The sequence below is a fragment of the Grammomys surdaster genome, unplaced genomic scaffold, assembly GCF_004785775.1.
Source record: "Grammomys surdaster isolate TR1022 unplaced genomic scaffold, NIH_TR_1.0 126187, whole genome shotgun sequence".
Lineage (NCBI taxonomy): Eukaryota > Metazoa > Chordata > Mammalia > Rodentia > Muridae > Grammomys > Grammomys surdaster.
This window is the reverse complement of record NW_021620993.1, coordinates 9,237,471-9,255,352: the sequence shown is the minus strand read 5'-3', so window position 1 is coordinate 9,255,352 and position 17,882 is coordinate 9,237,471. Positions and strand designations below refer to the sequence as shown.

At 43.8% G+C, this 17,882-nt stretch overlaps 1 protein-coding gene across 1 annotated transcript in view; it reads left to right on the top strand.

Moving 5' to 3' along the window:
* Nucleotides 1-17,882, top strand: part of Znrf3 (zinc and ring finger 3) — a 166,264-nt gene that overhangs the window by 142,197 nt on the left and 6,185 nt on the right. The window contains exons 3-6 of the mRNA XM_028758108.1: nt 13,132-13,206; nt 13,831-13,962; nt 15,697-15,807; nt 16,894-17,061. Of these exons, the coding sequence (XP_028613941.1) occupies nt 13,132-13,206; nt 13,831-13,962; nt 15,697-15,807; nt 16,894-17,061 (486 nt within the window). The remainder of the gene's footprint in view (nt 1-13,131; nt 13,207-13,830; nt 13,963-15,696; nt 15,808-16,893; nt 17,062-17,882) is intronic.

Genomic DNA, 17,882 nt, shown 5'->3' with positions numbered 1-17,882 from the left:
CCTCCCAGAGAAAATTCCAGATTGAGATCCAAGATCTACTTGAGAGCCTTCAGACAAGAATCTAGACTTGTGGGCACACTGACTACTACTGAGAGTAAGGCAAGGTGTCAGTAGGTGTAAGTTTTTGTGTTGGGCTTGTGAGAACTATAGTACAAAACTACCATATACCCCAGAATCACCTTTGCAGAGCCCTTCTTCTGTGCTTATTGGTGCAACCACGAGTGTCAGTTTTTTAGAACTACGCTGTTCTTTTTTTATCCTTCCCTTTCCATCAGTACCAAGATTGTAAAGGCTCTTTAATGAGGGCCAGGACTAGAATGAATTTGGATAATGTAATACATTAAAAAGCAGTCTTCATCTATTGGTCTATAGGAGTCTGATTATAGCACTCACTCTTTAAAGTAGACCCTGAATTATATACAGCCTTTCCAGTTTAACTCATGCTTTGTTTTATAACCTATCTCATGACCTCAACTCCTACAGCCAGCAGCTCTCACTACACCCACTGTCCCCATCACTAGGACAATCCCTGATGACAGAAGTTGGGGGGTTGACTTGGAAGTACTGTTTGATAAGCACAGCTCGTGAGTGTATTTGTCAAGAAAGTAGAGGCTTGAAGTCAAAACGATGTCCTTGAGGTTCTTCTTCCTGGTTTCTAACCATCTGTTATGCTATTGTTCTGTTTACCAGTAGGAAGGGGGCATACAAGGTTCTGAGCTCCTGTGGAGTAGAAACCAAAAGCCTGGACCCAGTAGCCAGGAATCTGCCCTTCACTTGCCCTGTTCATCATGCCCACAGCTATATATCATTCCAGCATTTATGTATCTCTTGGATTGCAGGTACTGTGTCAGGAGCTGTGACCAGGGATGAGAGTAGGGTGGGTCTGTTTAATAGCTCATCACAAAGCCTTGACTGTGAAGCACCCAGACATATGCTTTAGAGGTACCTTTTCCTAGACATTACAAAAGCCCCTGTCATTTGGTACCCTAAAAGTATATTGTCCCTTTAACAAGGCTCTCCTTTAGTTTGAGTTAGATAGTTGAAGAAGGAATTGGGTCATTCTAGGTGGGGAAAAAACCCAAGGGGTTGGTGGGTTAGATTAAGAGGTGCATACCCTGCCATATTTCCACGTCTCCAATCTTCTTAACCTCTTGGTCTTGTGTTATTCATGTTGTTGCACTTCAGAGTTGGCCTGAAGAGCTCTCAGACCTAACAGGTCCCAGTGAACCTCTAGCAGTCCCTCTCAGTTGTCTCCAGGAAGGAGGCTTTTTTTGAGAGAGAAGGAGGGGAGTGTGGGAGTGGAGAGAGAGAGAATGAGAGAGGGAGAGAAAGAGAGTGTGTATGTGTGTGTATGTGTACCATGTATATGCCGGTGTCTACAGAGGTCAAGAGAAATAGTCTGTGCTAGTCCTGAAGGTCACCTTAGTGCAGTGTAAAGTTCCCAGAAAGGGTCCTGGGAACAAAACTGGAATCTCTGGAAGAGAAGCAAGCACTGTTCACCACTGAGCCATCATTCTAGCTCCAGGGGGAGTCTTTAACAAGTTCCCTAGGCAGTCCCTACTGCCACCCTGTGCCTGATCATTCCATGGCTTTAATTCTTGCCATTTTGTGATTTTCCTGTGGTATTAGGAGTATGTCACATCAACCTCCAGAAATCTTCAGGTCAACTCACTGTGGTTCTTAAGAGCCTTCATGCTTTGTGCAGATCTCATACATGCAGGAAGGATCAGAGAATGACTTTTCCTCTTTCTTCAAGAAAGAGGTCCTATATGCAACCATTAAGGGGAGGGTAAGGATCCATCAAGAAATGCAGAGTAAATGTTATGTTCATAGGAGGGAGATATATATGGTAATCATTCCCAGGTACTTAGATCTGAATCCCAGCCACTATGAGTGTGCTATTAATTTACCCCTGAGGATGCAGAGTAAGGATAGGGTTTCCCTCATACACTCACTGTCATGGAATTAAAACAGTAAGTCAGGATTTCAATTCCAAGAGTTTCAACTCCCCTCCCTTCCTCTAGGGCAGAGCTAAAATAAAAGCATGGTTGCCAGCCTGAGCTCATGTCACCTGACCTTCAGCCTGTGCTAGTCCTGAAGATCACCTTAGTGCAGTGTCATCAAACTACTTGTAGACACATAAGACTAGCAGGATGAGGGTAGGGAGCTGGGAGAGTTGTGACTGTTCTTCCCTACAGAAAGATGTGATGCTGATGTTGCTATAAATGATCTTGGTGAGAGGTTAAGGTAATTAAACAATCATTGTTAAACTCTTCTAATAATAAGGTTCAGAGTTGAAACAATATTGAAAAACAAAACATAAGTGGATATATCCTTAAAAAGTAAAGAGAGAGCTTGGCATTGTGACACAGGCCTTTAACCCCAGCAGAGGGGGTAGAGGCAGGTGAATCTCTGTGAGTTCAAGGTCAGCCTGATCTACATAACAAGTTACAGGACAGTTAGAGATATATAGACTCTTCTTAAAAATAAAAATCGATAAAAAAGCAAAAACCAAGTAGTGAGAGTGAGAAGCGCCCTGTTTATGAGCTTACATTGACCTAAATACCAGTGGCTATCATACCACTGAATAAACAGCCTTGTCTGATCAGAATAGACCTTCTAAGCTGCTGGCCTGAAGGAAAAGAAGAAAACTCCTTCAGCACCTCTCCAAGGTGGCCACTTGAGGCAGTGCAATAGGCAACTTGAGGGAATAAGACTCTTCTTTATGTTGAATATTTGATTTGCATGACATTTTTAACAAGTTTTAAAGAGGAAGAAGACCAAATGAGTTTAATAAGAACTAAGTGGGGCCTGGAAAGGGCTCAGGAACGATGGCTCAGGGACTAAGAGCACTTGCTGTTCTTGTGGAAGATCCAGGTTTGGTTCCCAGCGTCCACATAGCAATTCACAACCACCTCTAACTCCAGCTCTAGGGGATCTGATACCCTCTTCTGACCTATATAGGCACAGCAGTCATGTGCACATACAAGTATACAGGCAAACACTCGGACACATAAACATAAATTAATGTTTAAAAGATAAACGGTCTGGAGAGATGGCTCAGCGCACTTGACTGAGCTTCCAGTGGTCCTGAGTTTAATTCCCAGCAACCACATGGTGGCTCACAACCATCTGTAATGGAATCTGATGCCGCCGTCTGGTGTGTCTGAAGACAGCTACAGTGTTCTCACATACATAAAATGAATAAATCTTTTTTTTTTTTAAAGCTATCTAAAACTTCCTTGTGGGGCTATGGAGAGTAACATTCACCCGACAAGGGATGGACCTAAGGTCTCATACATGGTTGGTCACAGCTGTGCTACTCTGCCCCAACCTTCTTGTTTTTATGTTGAGGCAGGACCCATGCTGACCTTCAAGTAGTTGGAATTATAAGCCTACTCTTCTAAACTTGGCCAGTATAACACTTGTATATTTAAACCGTCACTGAAGTATTTTGAGGTTGAGCATTTCTATGGGATGGGATGGGATGGGATGGGATGGGATGGGATGGGATGGGATGGGATGGGATGGGATGGGATGGGATGGGATGGGATGGGAAAGAGGTTTAGGTCAAATGTCAACCCTCTAATTCATGACCATAGATGACATACATAACTTGTAAGCTTCCAGCTCTGTAATGGAGCCAGCTGCCCTGGCCTTGCAGTTGTGCACATTCAGTACCTTTTGGAAGCACTGAGTGTCTTGCCTCATACATTAATGAGTATTTTACTTTTCCTTCTGAAGTTTCATGCTTCAAGTCAGTATTGCTGATGACAAGAGCTGTGGTGTTGGCAGAAGACCCAGTTTATCCCTTAATCCACCCCCAAGATAGCCCTGTGCTAGTTCCTGGTCCTTCCAGTCCTTCCTAGAGCTATCCTCCTAGGGACAGAATACTATGGCAACACAGGTCTCTAAGCAAGGTGAAGGAAACTTGGTGTTTGAAGGCTGAGAGTCCACCTGCATGTATGTAAGTCCCATCCAAGTGGCAGGTGAACTGTGAGCACACTGATGAGGAACTGAGGAATAGTATATATATATATGTCAAGGATATCTTGTGCTTAGTGTTGAAGTTGTATAGTCAGAATGTTCCTGTTTTGGTTTTGCTTTTAAATCTGTTTACCACCTGATTCAAGAGTATTGTAGTATCTTCTTTTACCTCATTGCAAGTATTGCTGGGCTCTGCTTAATTAGATCCAGACTCCATTAGCTCATCTGCATCAGAACATAGATTCCTAGGGTTCAAACTGAACTCTCAAACTTCATGGCAGGTGTCCTTACCCACTGAGCCACCTCACCAGCCTGTGATTTTTATTTTTTAAGTCCCTAGTTTTCTCCCTCAATGGGCCAACCTTAAGAACCAAGCTCCTTGCTGCAAGAGCCTACCCTTAATTCTCCAGAGGGCCGCTTAGGTGTTCAGACTTTGCAGGCAAGGTTGTTAAGCCTGGTTCTGCCACCTAATTAACACTTGTTTATATTAATTAGTTGCCACATGTACAGAAGGCAGTGGTCCTTTTTTGAAGTTTCCAGTTACAGACCTAATAAGATCTGGCCTGAAATGAGACTTTCAGAACCTCCCAAGGCAAGGTAACAGCTTCCAAGTCCTCTACAAGTTTCTCTTTCAGGCAGAGGCAGCTCTGCATCCATTTTTCCATAACATCCTTCATTCACCCAGAAGGATGGATGGAACCAGGAGGGTGTGCACAGGCTCTCCTGAGTTTTTGGTACTCCTTGTCAGGTGTTAAAACAAAGGGACCATTGTGTTTCTTGGAACTGATCTAAAAGTCTGTGTTTGAGATTAAGATCTAAGGAAATGCATTTCCGTTTAACACCCAGTAGTTTCTGATTGTGAAAAGACTCCCAACCTGTGCATCGGCGCCGCTGTATATGACTACAGACTCCAGCCTCTTCTGTTGGTTCCCTTAATTAGTAGGAATTAAGTGGAGGCTGCTGCATATTTTGAGAATAAATAACACTGTTTAAACTTAGGCAGCCTTAACCATTAACTTAACCGCTGGATTCTCGCTGCTACATGTCTCCTGAATAGATCAGCATAATCTTAACTAGGACTTAAAAATCCTTCAGCCTCTCTTGGGAACTTAGAACTTGAAGCCCATGGGAGCCTTTGGAGGCTTAATGACTTTAATTATGGCAAGAAATATCTTTGGGTGGGTAGGAGTGCAGCTGGTGGGAGAGCCCTTTCTCAGTGAGGCCGGATGGGAGCTGGCAGAAAGGCAGTCATGGGGGAGGGGGACTGAGAGGGGTGACTTGGGGGGGTGGCTGCAGGGCCTCTGAATTCTGAACTGTGTTTGTGGCTTCAGAGCTTTGATCACTTGCCAGGGAAACCTGGAAGGTCAGGCCAGGCTGCAGCCAAGCCCTGGAATGAGGAGCCAAGTCAGTGGAGCGGGTAGCACTGTGTCAGCACCCTCACCTCCCACCCTGGAGGAAGGAACTCTATCTGCAACCCCATCCTTTGGTCCTCTTTCTGTGTTGGTCTTCTTTTGAATTGGGGGCTCTAAGGCCTGAAATAAGCCAACAAAATGCCTTCCAAATGTGACTTGGTAAAATCAGATATGTTTTATGTACTTTAGAGGAAATCAGGGCTGGGTTTTTTTGTTGTTGTTTTTGGTGGTGGTGGTGGTGGTGGTGGTGGTGGTGGTGGTGGTGGTGGTGGTGGTGGGTTTTTGTTTTTTTTTTAATTCTGTGTATGTCTAGTACAAATTATTCCACAGCACAGGTAATCTCTCCTGGTGGCTTATGTCAGATTTCCTCATTTCTTTTAACATTGCCACCACCCCCCACCTTGTTTCTTGGCACCAAGTTTTTCTCACTGGTTCTCTGTGTGCCCTAGTGTGTGACCTCATTTCCTATGAAATGAAAAGTTTCTGTCGGAAAACAGGGCCCTTGGTGAGTCGTCTTTGAGCCCCTTTGCCTGGTGTGACTAATGCTTTAGGGCATAGGGGCTGTCCAGAGTATGCAAGAGCCTGGTGCCTGGGTGGTCACTGTCTAGAGGAAAGGGAAGGAATGGAAAAGTGAGTGAGTGGAGGTTTAAAATCCATTTCGTGATCTCCAGAGAGAAGGGGTATACAAGGAAGCAATGAGTGGCTGCTTGGATCAGGAAGACCCACCAAGAGAGAGCTCATGGTGGTAGGTATGGACAGACCCTAACACAGCCACTACCACTTTCCCCTACATGACCTCCCTGGCAATAGGAGCAGGACCCTGTACAACACCAGAAGCTTGTTACTGCCACTCTGCAAGACTATAGGCTGCAGAAAGGAATGGTATCTCTCATGTTGGTGCTTAAGAGCTGTGAAGCTGTGGTTTCTACAGCCAGTACTCCTAGAGAGCCATGTTCTGTGTCTCAACAGGTCCTGTGCCTTGTTCTCTCTTGCAAGTGGTAGGATAGATTCCATCAGTCTTCTAGGCCAGAGAAAGTCCAAGGGCACATATCCAAGGGTAGTCATCTGGCTAGCTTTTCCTCATTGGAATTCTAAGGAAAGTTCACTTTCCTCCAGAGAGAGAAGAGACACAGCACACACTGTAAATGTACAGGATTTTTTTTTTTTTGAGAGCTTTGAAGTCCAGAGATCTGTGTGTACAAAGCCCAGGGCCTAAGAGCCACAGGCAGAACCACTTTTGAGTTTAAGACTGACCAGAGACAAGATGTCTGCCTTAAGAATTCAAAAGCCTCCTCAGCAGTACAACAGAAGATGGTGTAAATAAGGCAGGTCTTGAAGTTTGAAGTGTGAAGACTGAAGACTGCAAAGTTCCAAGAAGACATAGCTAAGCAGACCTTTCCTCGTTGAAGAGTTGGAGGATCCACAAGATACCTGGTGGCCAGGAGCAGGCAGCAGCAAAGCCCAAGTATGGTGCTAACTATGAGTGAACCTTGCGCCGTATGAGCACAGCAGAGTTAGGCAGTTCCCTGGTGTTGAGAAGCCACTGTAAAGAAGTCTGACTGCCAGGCTGCCCTCTAGTGTGGGAAGCTTTTGAAGATTGGGACTGCAGTATGGAGCTGGGTGCAAGGGTTAGGTCATGTCCTGAAGGGCAGGTTAAGTGAGGTAAAGCCACATGCTACATCCTGCAATGGGAAGGACACTCAGAACCAATAGGAGGACTATCTGGTAAAAGGGAGAGGGCTGTTGAGTTTGGAAGCAATTAGCAAGGGATGTCAAATTTTAAGCAGCCCTAAAAGCAATATAAATCCTTGACTGAGAAAGGTCCTTGTGCTGTGCTATGGGTAAGACTGGCTGGGTAGGGAGTGCCCCAGGAATAAAATAGTTGTGAGTCACAACGTTGCAATAGTGGAGAAAAATAGTAAGTAGATTTGGAAGTTGAGATCAGTGTAGCTTGGTGAGCAGTTAAGTAAGGGTGAAGCCACAGACTACAGTTTCCATATACCACCTTGAGAAGGGAGCCCAAGTTGTAGGGAAGAAGGAACTGCTTTTATTTGGTTTCATTTGTTTGGATTTTTCAAAGTAGTGTCTCACCATGTGTCCCAGGCTGTTTGTAAACTCTTTATACCTCTTACTGACTCAGATTTGCAATGATCCATCTGCTCCCAGCTTCCTGAGTGCTAGAATGACAGATATGCACCACTACAAACAACTTAAAAGTCAGGATTGAATGACTCGTAGGCCATGGCACCCATATTGTCCTGCTCAAGAAATGGCCCACAAGTGTCTGAGATAATGTACTCTGCCCTGCTCTGGAAATAGCTGCAGAACTTTGGAGAAACCCAGTCTGAAGCAGAAAGCTGGTGCCAAGTCATGGGAAGCAGTCCTTGGGCCTCCAGTACCATGAATTCCCCACTGTCGTCATTTCTGCCTGCTTGGGTTAAGCTGCTATTTGCAAGCACATCTGAGAGCCCCATGAGTGTGTTCACGTGGGTGAAGGGAAGAGACCCCCGGCACCTTCACCTTGCTTAAGAAAGAGTGCTTCAATCAGAGATTATCAGGTGCGTTATGGTAGTAGATGCTTCCAAAAAATCCTTGTTTGTGTCTTTCTTGAAGTTCCTATGACACAATTATTTGGCTATCTTAAATTGTTCATAGATGGAACTGTGTAATTGAATGTTTCCATACCAATAACCACCATTTACTATCTGTTAAGTTGTGGATATGCGCGTTATTTAGTTATTGGCTACCAGAGCAAAATATCGATCCTTCCACCTATGAGAGTAAGATGTGAGAGGTTCATAATCCTTTCACCCAAGCATGCTGCACACCATGAAGCATTGATCCAAACAAAGCCTGCTTCACAGCAGGGAAGGTATTATATGCATTGCTTTGGAAGGCTTTCTAATGCTGGGTAGTCTGGAGCTGCCCAAACATGAATATGCTTCATATACATCACAGATAGCTCTAGAATATACAGTGCTTCCATATGATACCAGCCAGGAAAGTAGGTCGTTTTCATATATGCACTTTGGGAAAAGCCACTCTAGAGACAGGATAAGCAATCTTATGTTCTTCGTCTCTTGCCCTTATACCCCTGAACTAAACACCAACCCTTCCTGGTGCTGCACCAAAAGAATGGTATTGTTCCACAATCGTCACGTGCAGATGACATGCTCTATGAGGACAAAGACCTGTCACGTGTCTGCTCTTCAGAGCTATATATGTTCCCAGGGCTTAGCACACATAGTAACTGGCTAATAAATACTGTTGAACAGCTGAATTAGTAAATAGTAATGCAAATGGATTAGACCATTCCTCACTGCTACGTTAATTATATTGAGATGGCCCAGGGCCATCTGTTTTGTTAGGCTTTATGGAGTATACAAATGCAACCTGTAACATCTCCTTTTTGACCCCTAGGGGTCTCTATTTTACACAGGACGTGCTTAGTACTTGAGTGAGGTGTTTGCATGTAGACTACTCAGATATTTTAAGGACAGGTGCCACAGAGAATGTAGCTAGCCCCTGCCTGCCTGTGTTGATCATTTATGTCATCTTACTTTGTCATTAATACAGGCTTGGATGAAATCTAAGAAGCATATTCTGTGAAGATTCTTAATAATCTTTCTGTTTGGTAGTATTTCTCTGTATTAAGGAAATTGGAATGAAAGTCAAGATCCATTTAATGTAATAGTAGAAGACAGAAATAGGTCAGATATCAAAAATACATGAGAAGAATCCAGGCCTGATGGTGAAGGACTATAATCTCAGATGCTTAGAAAGACAGGGCAGAGAACAACAAAATCAAAACATGCCTGAGCAACTTAGGGAGATCCTGTGTCAAAGTAAGAAATGAAAGAAGGGAAAAAAAAAAGAACTGGCGATAGATTGTTTACCTAGCACATGTGAGGCCCTAGTACAGCCCTCCAAAAGGAGTAGTCTATGAAGGAACATAACACCATTGGCACATACCTTTAATCCCAGCACTTAGAGGCAGAGGCAGGAGGATCCCTGTGAGTGGAAACCAGCTTGCTGTGTCAGGACAGCCAGGGCTACATAGTGAGACCTTGTCTCAGAACAAGCAAATTTATATCATGTGATACATACCTGTAACCTCAGCACTTGAGCTGCTGAGGCAGCAGGATAATGAGTTCAAGAGTAGCCTAGGCTACAAAATAATATCCTCTTTAAAAAATAATAATAATAACCAGGCTGGAGAAATGCTACTGGCTGCTCTTCCAGGGGACCTGGGTTTCAGTTCTCAGCACCCACGGAAGAGCTTACAACTGTCTGTAAACCAACACCCTCACAGACATGAAATATTTTTGCAGGTAAAATACTAGTGTAATGCAAATAAATTTAAAAATTAAGTAAAAATTTTAAATAGTAATACTCACACAAAAAAAATTGATCAGAACCCTTATAAGTTAGAATTTCCCATTAGCAGTTGACACATACATACTCATATCAGCTCAACTCCTTGTTACTGTATCATCCAGAACTCAGAGCAGTGGCTTGTTACTGCCCTCTCCTGTGAACCCAGCTTGACCCTCACCGGGCCAGGTTCACCGGTCTGTCTTTCCCCTGCTTTCTTTCAAGCAATTTTCTCTTGAGAGTCTTTAAAGCATTAGGGTATAACACTATAGTATCATATATACTGCTCACAAGAATTGGAATCTACCTGGGTTTTAGATTTGTTTGAAATACAATAAGCTGGCAGGAAGTTGACTAGATAAAATTGGAAATTATCTAGGATAAGAAATTTTGCTCAAAGAATTTGACTCTTCAAGTTTTTAAAATTATATTGAGTCAGGAAGAAAAGTGTAACCAAGCAATATTCTATGATTTTAAAATATAATGAAAGCTCCAGTTTGTAAATGACAATTACTCGTGGCCTGTTTTTTTTTTTTTTTTTTTTTGAGGATTAAACAAATTCAGGATTAATGTCTACTAGGCAAGCACTTTACCCCTTTACCGCCCAGCCATCACAGTCTTTTTTAAAGTCACCTCTTAACAGGCAAGATCTCAGTAGGAGATCCTCCCTAGTACTGACATGTGCAGGAAGTACAGATTATTTCAATAACATATAATTTTTGTTATGTTTTAAGACAAAGTTTCTCTGTGTAGCTCTGTCTGTCCTGGAACTCTTTCTGTTGACCAGGCTGATCTTGAACTCAGAGATTAAGTTGCTTTTCCCTCTTGTGTGCTGGGATTATTGTATGCCACCACTGACCAGCTGTTTTACATGTTTTGTTTTGTTTTTTTTAAAGTTTCACATGATCCAAACTGCCCTCAAACTCTCTTTGTTGTTGGAATGATCTTGAACTTTGGAATCCTCCTGCCTCTACCTCTCAAATGCTGGAATTACAGGCACCATACCTAGTTTTATGCAGTACTGAGGATCACTTTATAAACTGCTAGAGTTTCATGCATGGTTGGCAGATCTACCCACTCTGTTACATCTCCAGCCTCAAATATAATTTTAATGTAATTCACTGAAAATTAAGCATTCCTTAACCACAGTATTTGCCCTTAGAGTCCATACATTAGTGAATTGTGTCTGAAGTTGGGCTGTAGATGGGATTTAAGCACTTTATTCTCTACCTGCCTTCCTCACTAAAGAAGGCAAGTATGTTTTAAAGTATCTTTTGTTAGGCTGAGAATGGAACCTGAATAGCCTAACCTTTTGTTAGGCTGAGTGGTAAAGCACATCCGTAGCATGGATGAGGCCCAAGGTTCATCCCCCAGCACTATGATGTGTGTCCTGAATGGATCATGCCTCTGCAACGAATAAACATTCATGTTCTTGTGGAACAAGAAATACTGGGAAGCCAGGAGGGCCTCTGGCTGTGTGTTTCCCTGAGGCACATTCCAGGAAGGCATTCCCTACCCAGGTGCTGCAGTCCATGCCAGCCTCTCCAGGTGCACTAGCATCAAAGCTGCAGGAACTCCCAGTCAGGACATACCTGAACTCACACTCCCCAACAGGTACTCTTTGATATGCTGGGTCCTTGGCTGAAAGCAGAATTAAAAACCTGAGAAGCCCTCTTTATTTCTTGCTCTAGGAATAGAATTTGGAAGAAGCCTAGGGTACCACTGGGGCAGAAACATAAGCACCTACTGAGAAGTCAGGAGCTGCTGCCCTAAGGAGCTTAATGGAAGAGAACAAACATGCCACCTTGGCTTCTTGTGGGGCCATGGCTGTTCTGAGACAGGGACTAAAAGAGATTCAGTGACTTGAGATGCAGTGATAAGAGCACTTGCTCAGCATGATCAAAGCCTGGGTTTGACCCCAGCACTACCTAGAAGAAAAGGAAATACTGAACCTCACTGGTCACTTGGGATCACTGATTGATGAACAGTGAGGTGATCCTCAGGCGACTTTCTGCTTGTTCAGTCTCAGTTTGTAGTCAGTCTTAGCTGACTATAGTGCAGAGACAAATTCCATAGCACTATACCCAGGATTCCAGGGTTTCTTAAATTACCAAGAAAAATAGTTTTATTCCCAATATCACTAAATTTTAACTTGCTGATCCCAAGTTCAGGGGATTGGCTTAAAAAGCCATGGGGTGACACTGCCCTCTAGTGGTCCAGTAAAGTATTTGCCCATTGGGTTTGTGCACCTGTCAGTACAGATTATTCCTGTGGAAAGAATTTGGATTTATTCTCAAACACTTGGGCCCACCGTGATGTGACCTCTGAGCACTGACTGAAATTACCCATCTTTTTAGCATGCTAGTTTGGGAATTTGTTTTGTTTTCCCTGTATTTTTTTAGAGTAGCTATCTCTGTTATAAGAGTTCAAGTCCTAAAAGCAAGGATCTGTCTCATGTCTCTTCTTCCTTCTGCAGACTCAACTCTGTTGTTCACTTAGCTGGAGAGAAAATTAGAAAGGTCATTGAGGTAGAAAGGAATCTTTTCTCCCTCCCTACCCCAACAATAAAAAAAAATGCTATCACTTCTCATTTGTTTCTAAGCCTGCTTGTCTTGTCCCTCTGACCTCTAGCTTTCCAACTGGTGGGATTATCTGAGTCCCTAAGAGTTTACAGAACTCAGCATCCTGGGCCTGCCTCCAGCCCCACTGAACCAGTCTCTGTGGTTGGAGCCAGGAAATCTGCTCTACACACTTCCCAAGTGGTTTTTGATGTGCAACCTAGCTTGGCAGCCAACTGCTCTAAATCCCCACTTATTATTTTTTTATAACTCCCTAAGTCTTCAGAGGTCTTTAACTTGTGTCATGAGTTAAAAGTGACCATTTTGAGCTTCATTCAGAAATAGTCAACATGCTCTCTTACCTGGATGGCATGGAAAGGAAAAAAGGACCACAAGAGACAAACCAAAAGCATTTATTCTTGTTGCCAGGGGCAGTGTGTTTATAGCAGAAATACCAAAACCAATACCTCTGTGCTGGCTGGGCAAGCTGCCCATCTGTAGTCTTGTTTTTAGTGTTCTAGTTAGGTTGGGGGCGGGGGACAACTTCTGCAGTAGTCAGTTACTCATTCCCACCCATTCTAAGTCTACTGGCTCCCAGGAAGATAGGACAAAGTAGGTGGCAATGTCTCCTGTTTTGCAGTTGAGAATGCCAAGGCTTAGGAAAGAGGATCAACTTGCTCAGGGGCGCAGACACTGCTTGCTGTCCAGTTCTTCGTTCTGAAGCCATGCCTGATTTATAAGGCTACTGTTGGCAGAGTCAGAGGACAGAGTTGCCAACCTGCTATTTTTCACTCCACCAGGCCAAGAGAGCAGTTCAGCGGGGAGCTACTGCAGTTATCTTTGATGTATCTGAAAACCCAGAAGCCATCGACCAGGTAAACCACCACTACAACCAGTCCTGCTGTCTGCCTAAGAGGCATTTGCTTTGATCATCTTTAGTAGGCACTGTTTTGATACCCTTGTCTCAGATCCTTTTACTTGTCCACTGAAGTAATATGCTTGTGTTTGAATATCATTCCTGAACGAGGCATGTAGTAGCTGTGGGTTGAGGGGTTAGGGATGAGGGGCATTTTCAAAGAGTCTTTGGGCTTTTGGCCAGCTCAGCCCATCTTAAAACAAGTATACCATCCTATCCTCACCTTTCTGGAAACCCCAAGGCTATAATGCTTGAAGACTTCAAGGAGATTTAGCATTCTCTTCTCTTCTCTTCTCTTCTCTTCTCTTCTCTTCTCTTCTCTTCTCTTCTCTTCTCTTCTCTTCTCTCTCTCTCTCTCTTTCTTTCCCTCCCTCCCTTCCTCCCTCCCCCTCTGTGTGTGTGTGTGTACATGCGTGTGTGTGTGTGTGTGTGTGTGTGTGTGTGTGTGCGTGTACATGCATTGGAAATGATCACTTGACCTTGCATGGACCAAACAAGCACTCTACCACTGAACCACATTCCAAATCTTCTCTTGTTTCTTAAAGTAAGCATGTCTTTTAACTGGTGCCCTCTTCTTTGTCAGCTAAATCAAGGCTCAGAAGACCCTCTTAAGAGGCCAGTGGTGTATGTGAAAGGTGCAGATGCTATCAAGCTGATGAACATTGTCAACAAACAGAAAGTAGCTCGAGCAAGGATCCAGCACCTCCCTCCTCGAGTGAGTGGCAGCTTGTCTATTGTCTTACTGGTGCCTTTGTTTTCTTTGAGCTTTGAGCTTTCAGCCCTCGTCCCTATATCTAGAATGCTGGTGTAATATAGGTTCCTACAGGTTGAGCTCAACTATGGCACAGGAGAACGGAGAGATTTTTTTACCCATATTTCTTTATTTGTAAAAATTTGAAAAAGCTTATAGAAACAGCCATTGTATGCTATGAATCTGGTTTCTCCAACCTGGCATTGCCCCTTTACAGTTCATTCTTCTAAAAGATAAGCCAAGAAAGATGAAGGATGAGACCCATAGCACTTGGCTTCCTTTGTTTCCTTCTCTCCATCTGACCTAGAGATGAGAAAAGGCCTATACTTTGTTCTTTCAATCACGTAGATTACTCACTTGAAACTCCCTGACTCACACATAAGAATGTTAAGAATTATTCAAAACGCCAGGCGGTGGTGGTGCACGACTTTAATCCCAGCACTTGGGAGGCAGAGGCAGGCGGATCTCTGATCTCGAGAGTTCGAGGCTAGCCTGATCTACAGAGTGAGTTCCAGGACAGCCAGGGCTACACAAAGAAACCCTGTCTCTAAAAAACCAAAAAAAAAAAAAAAAAAAAAAGAATTATTCAAAACATTAAAAATTATCCAGGCCTCGGACTGACATTCTTTGGTGACAAGTAGTAGTCAGAGCCCCTTCAGTGTGCTGAAGCAGTATTACTGCCCACTGATACTTCACCCCAAGAAAAGAAACCAAGGAAGACTGCAGAACTGACATCTCCTCCTCCACCTTGGACTAAAGCATTCTAGGAATCTGGGGCTAGTGCCCCATATATGTTTTCTTTCCTCCCCAGAATTAGTAAACTGTTCCCTTGTGGGGTGATTCTTCCACCTGTACCAAGTATCTGGGTAACACAGCATCTCACTAGGGTCCTGTTCTTATTGGCTAAATGCATGTCCTAGGCTTAACAGCTTCAGGTGATAGTGTTCTGTGCAGAAAAGATAAAGACTGCCAGGTGTACCTCAGTTGGTAGAGGGTTTGCCTAGTGTTCACAAAGTGTGAAGTTCATTCCCCAGTACTGCATAACCACTGTGGTGGTTCAACTGTGATCTCAGGACTTAGAAGATGATGGCTGTAGAGTTAGAAATTCAGGGTCATCTTTAGTTCAGCTAGATGGAAGACCAGTCTAGAATAAATACTGCCTTGTACCCCCTACCTCACCCCAAGAAAAGAAACAAGGAAAGTTTTCAGAACTGACTTGCTGGCTTCTTTTTAAAGGAAAAAGGAACTTTTTGGTAAATGTGACTCATTGTAGTGGAAGCTGATATTTGTGGAAGCAGCGTACAATTTTCTAAGTTGTTGTAAACCATTAAATATATGGTTAGTAATCATTGTTCCCTCAAAACACATCACTCCTTTGTCTATAACTGTGATTATTTATTTATTCAGAGGGGCTTTTCTCACTAGTTTCACCAAACTTCGCAGTGTTTTAATGGGAGGCTGAACTTTACAAATGGCTCTCTCAGCTACTGGAAAGCCTCAGGCCACTTTAGCTCCCCCACCTTCATCCTGGCCACACTAAAGGCACCATCACTGTGCATGTGAGCAGAAACCCAGGAGCTTCCTATACACTGAGGGTCCCTGTCCTCATTCCTCAACTCCATTTCCCAACTGACAGCTCTCATGCCCACCAATCAGGCCAAAGAGAACATGGTTCATGGCGTTTGTGTTCTATTTTAGCAACCCACCGAGTACTTTGACATGGGGATTTTCCTGGCATTCTTCGTCGTGGTCTCCTTGGTGTGCCTCATTCTCCTTGTCAAAATCAAGCTGAAGCAGCGTCGTAGTCAGGTAACCCTAGGAGTAAGCTGTGAACCCCATTGCCCTGTTCCTGGAGAGCGTTAGAGGAACTAGATATAGTAGCACACACCTTTAATCCCAGTGCCTGGGAGGCAGAGGCAGGTGGGTCTCTGAGTTCAAGGCCAACTTAGTCGACAGAGTGAGTTCCAGTATAGTCAGGGCTATTACACAGAGAAATCCTGTCTCTCAAAACTCAAAAACAAAAAAAGAAAAGAAAGTTAGGGATTTGACCAGCCTACTGTCTATGGTACCCATCCTATCTCAGTGGCTTGGAGAATACCAGACCTCAAATACTAAATCCTCATGCTGAGAAGAGCGAGCCTGCCCACAAAGGCCTCAGCATTGGGGGTGTTCCAAGCTAGTGTTTTGAGGGAAATGTTAAAATAAATGTTGCTTTGGAGCATGAGACCTTGCTTCTCAAGTAGATCTGACATTGGTAGAAATACGGACTGTCAGGCTCCTAAGTCTTGTGATGAAATTTGCCTCTGCCAGGTCCATCTGTTGGTTGTTGATAAACAGGTAATACTCTAGCAAGCGCATAACTGTAGAGAAATACCTCTAGGCAGAGGGTGGTAAGAAGGAAAGCAGGAAACTAGACTTTGAGATATGTGGCGGTGTCACACCTCGGGAGAGATGGTACCTTAGATAGTGACTGTCAAAAAGAGAAAGTTTCAGTTGTCAGGAGGGTTGAGGGGCCACCACCAGAAGGACAGGCTTAGGAGCTAGTCTTTGCGCACTCACACTGTGTGTCAGATACTGAGCACTCACATGAGCTGTCTCATGTCCTTTCAACAAGGAGGGACACTTGGCCTGGAGCCTTTCAAAACCCAATGTTGCACAGAATTGGAAATATCAGAGACAGGGAATTGCCTTTCCTCTTGAAGGCAAGACTTCGTAGTACAGTCAATGTCATGGGCACCGTTGGGTCTAGAAAATACAGTAGCAATATGAATTTTGCAGTTTCTCAAGGATCTGTTTGATTGACCTAAGTGAGATTAGTCTTTCCTGAGTGACATGGCCTGGGGTATGCCTGCCACTGTAGATGTGTACCAACACTGTCCATGTTCTGCCATGCAGAATTCCATGAATAGGCTGGCCGTGCAGGCTCTGGAGAAGATGGAAACCAGAAAGTTCAACTCCAAAAGCAAGGGGCGCCGGGAAGGAAGCTGTGGGGCCCTGGATACACTTAGCAGCGGCTCCACATCCGACTGTGCCATCTGTCTGGAGAAGTACATTGATGGAGAGGTAGCTGCAGAAACAGAGCCTGCCTTGGGTGGGGAGGGATATATAAGCCCCAAGAGGTGCTAGGGACCACCATGACCATGACCAGAGTTCCTCACAACCTAGATTCAATGTGCAGGCTTCTAAAGGCATTTCTTCTGGGGCTGGGAAAACTACACTCTATAAATGTTCTAGGTAATATAATAAGTACATGATAGGCCAGGATAGTAGCACATGCCAATAGTTCTAGCACCTGAGAGACTACTCAAAAGGGTTGTGAGTTCAAGACCCCAGCTTTGGAAAAAATGCACAAGGTTGGACAGAAAATAAACAAGTTCCTTGCTTTGCTTTGAAGAACTAGTTAAGTAATGAGTTTACTTGGAAAAAGTCAAGAGATTTGATGCCTTTGTTTTTGGTTGTAGCTCTTTATTAATAGTTGCAAGTATCAGGAGCAGCATCACCGTTCACATAGAACCATCCAGCATTAGCATTTTTCTACCCTTATGTCTCTCTCCAGGTGGATAGGTACATACATAGTGGGGAGCAAACAGCCTAAGAGTCAACCCCTGGATAAGATGCCCCCGCTGATGTGTAGATTTCTGGGTAGAAATGTGTTTGTACACAGACCTCAGGATGATACTCTTGCATGGACTGTAGGTACAGACTCCTGGGTTCTAACTTAGCCCAGGTAGGTTCTTGGTTTGTGAACTTGGCAAGTGGCTTCATTCTATGTCTGCACTTGTGACACCAACTAGCATACCAGATGCTCACAAAGGCTATTTAGGTGAGAAGATACAGCATCCTTTTTTATTTTTTTAAAAGATTTTATTATATATATATATATA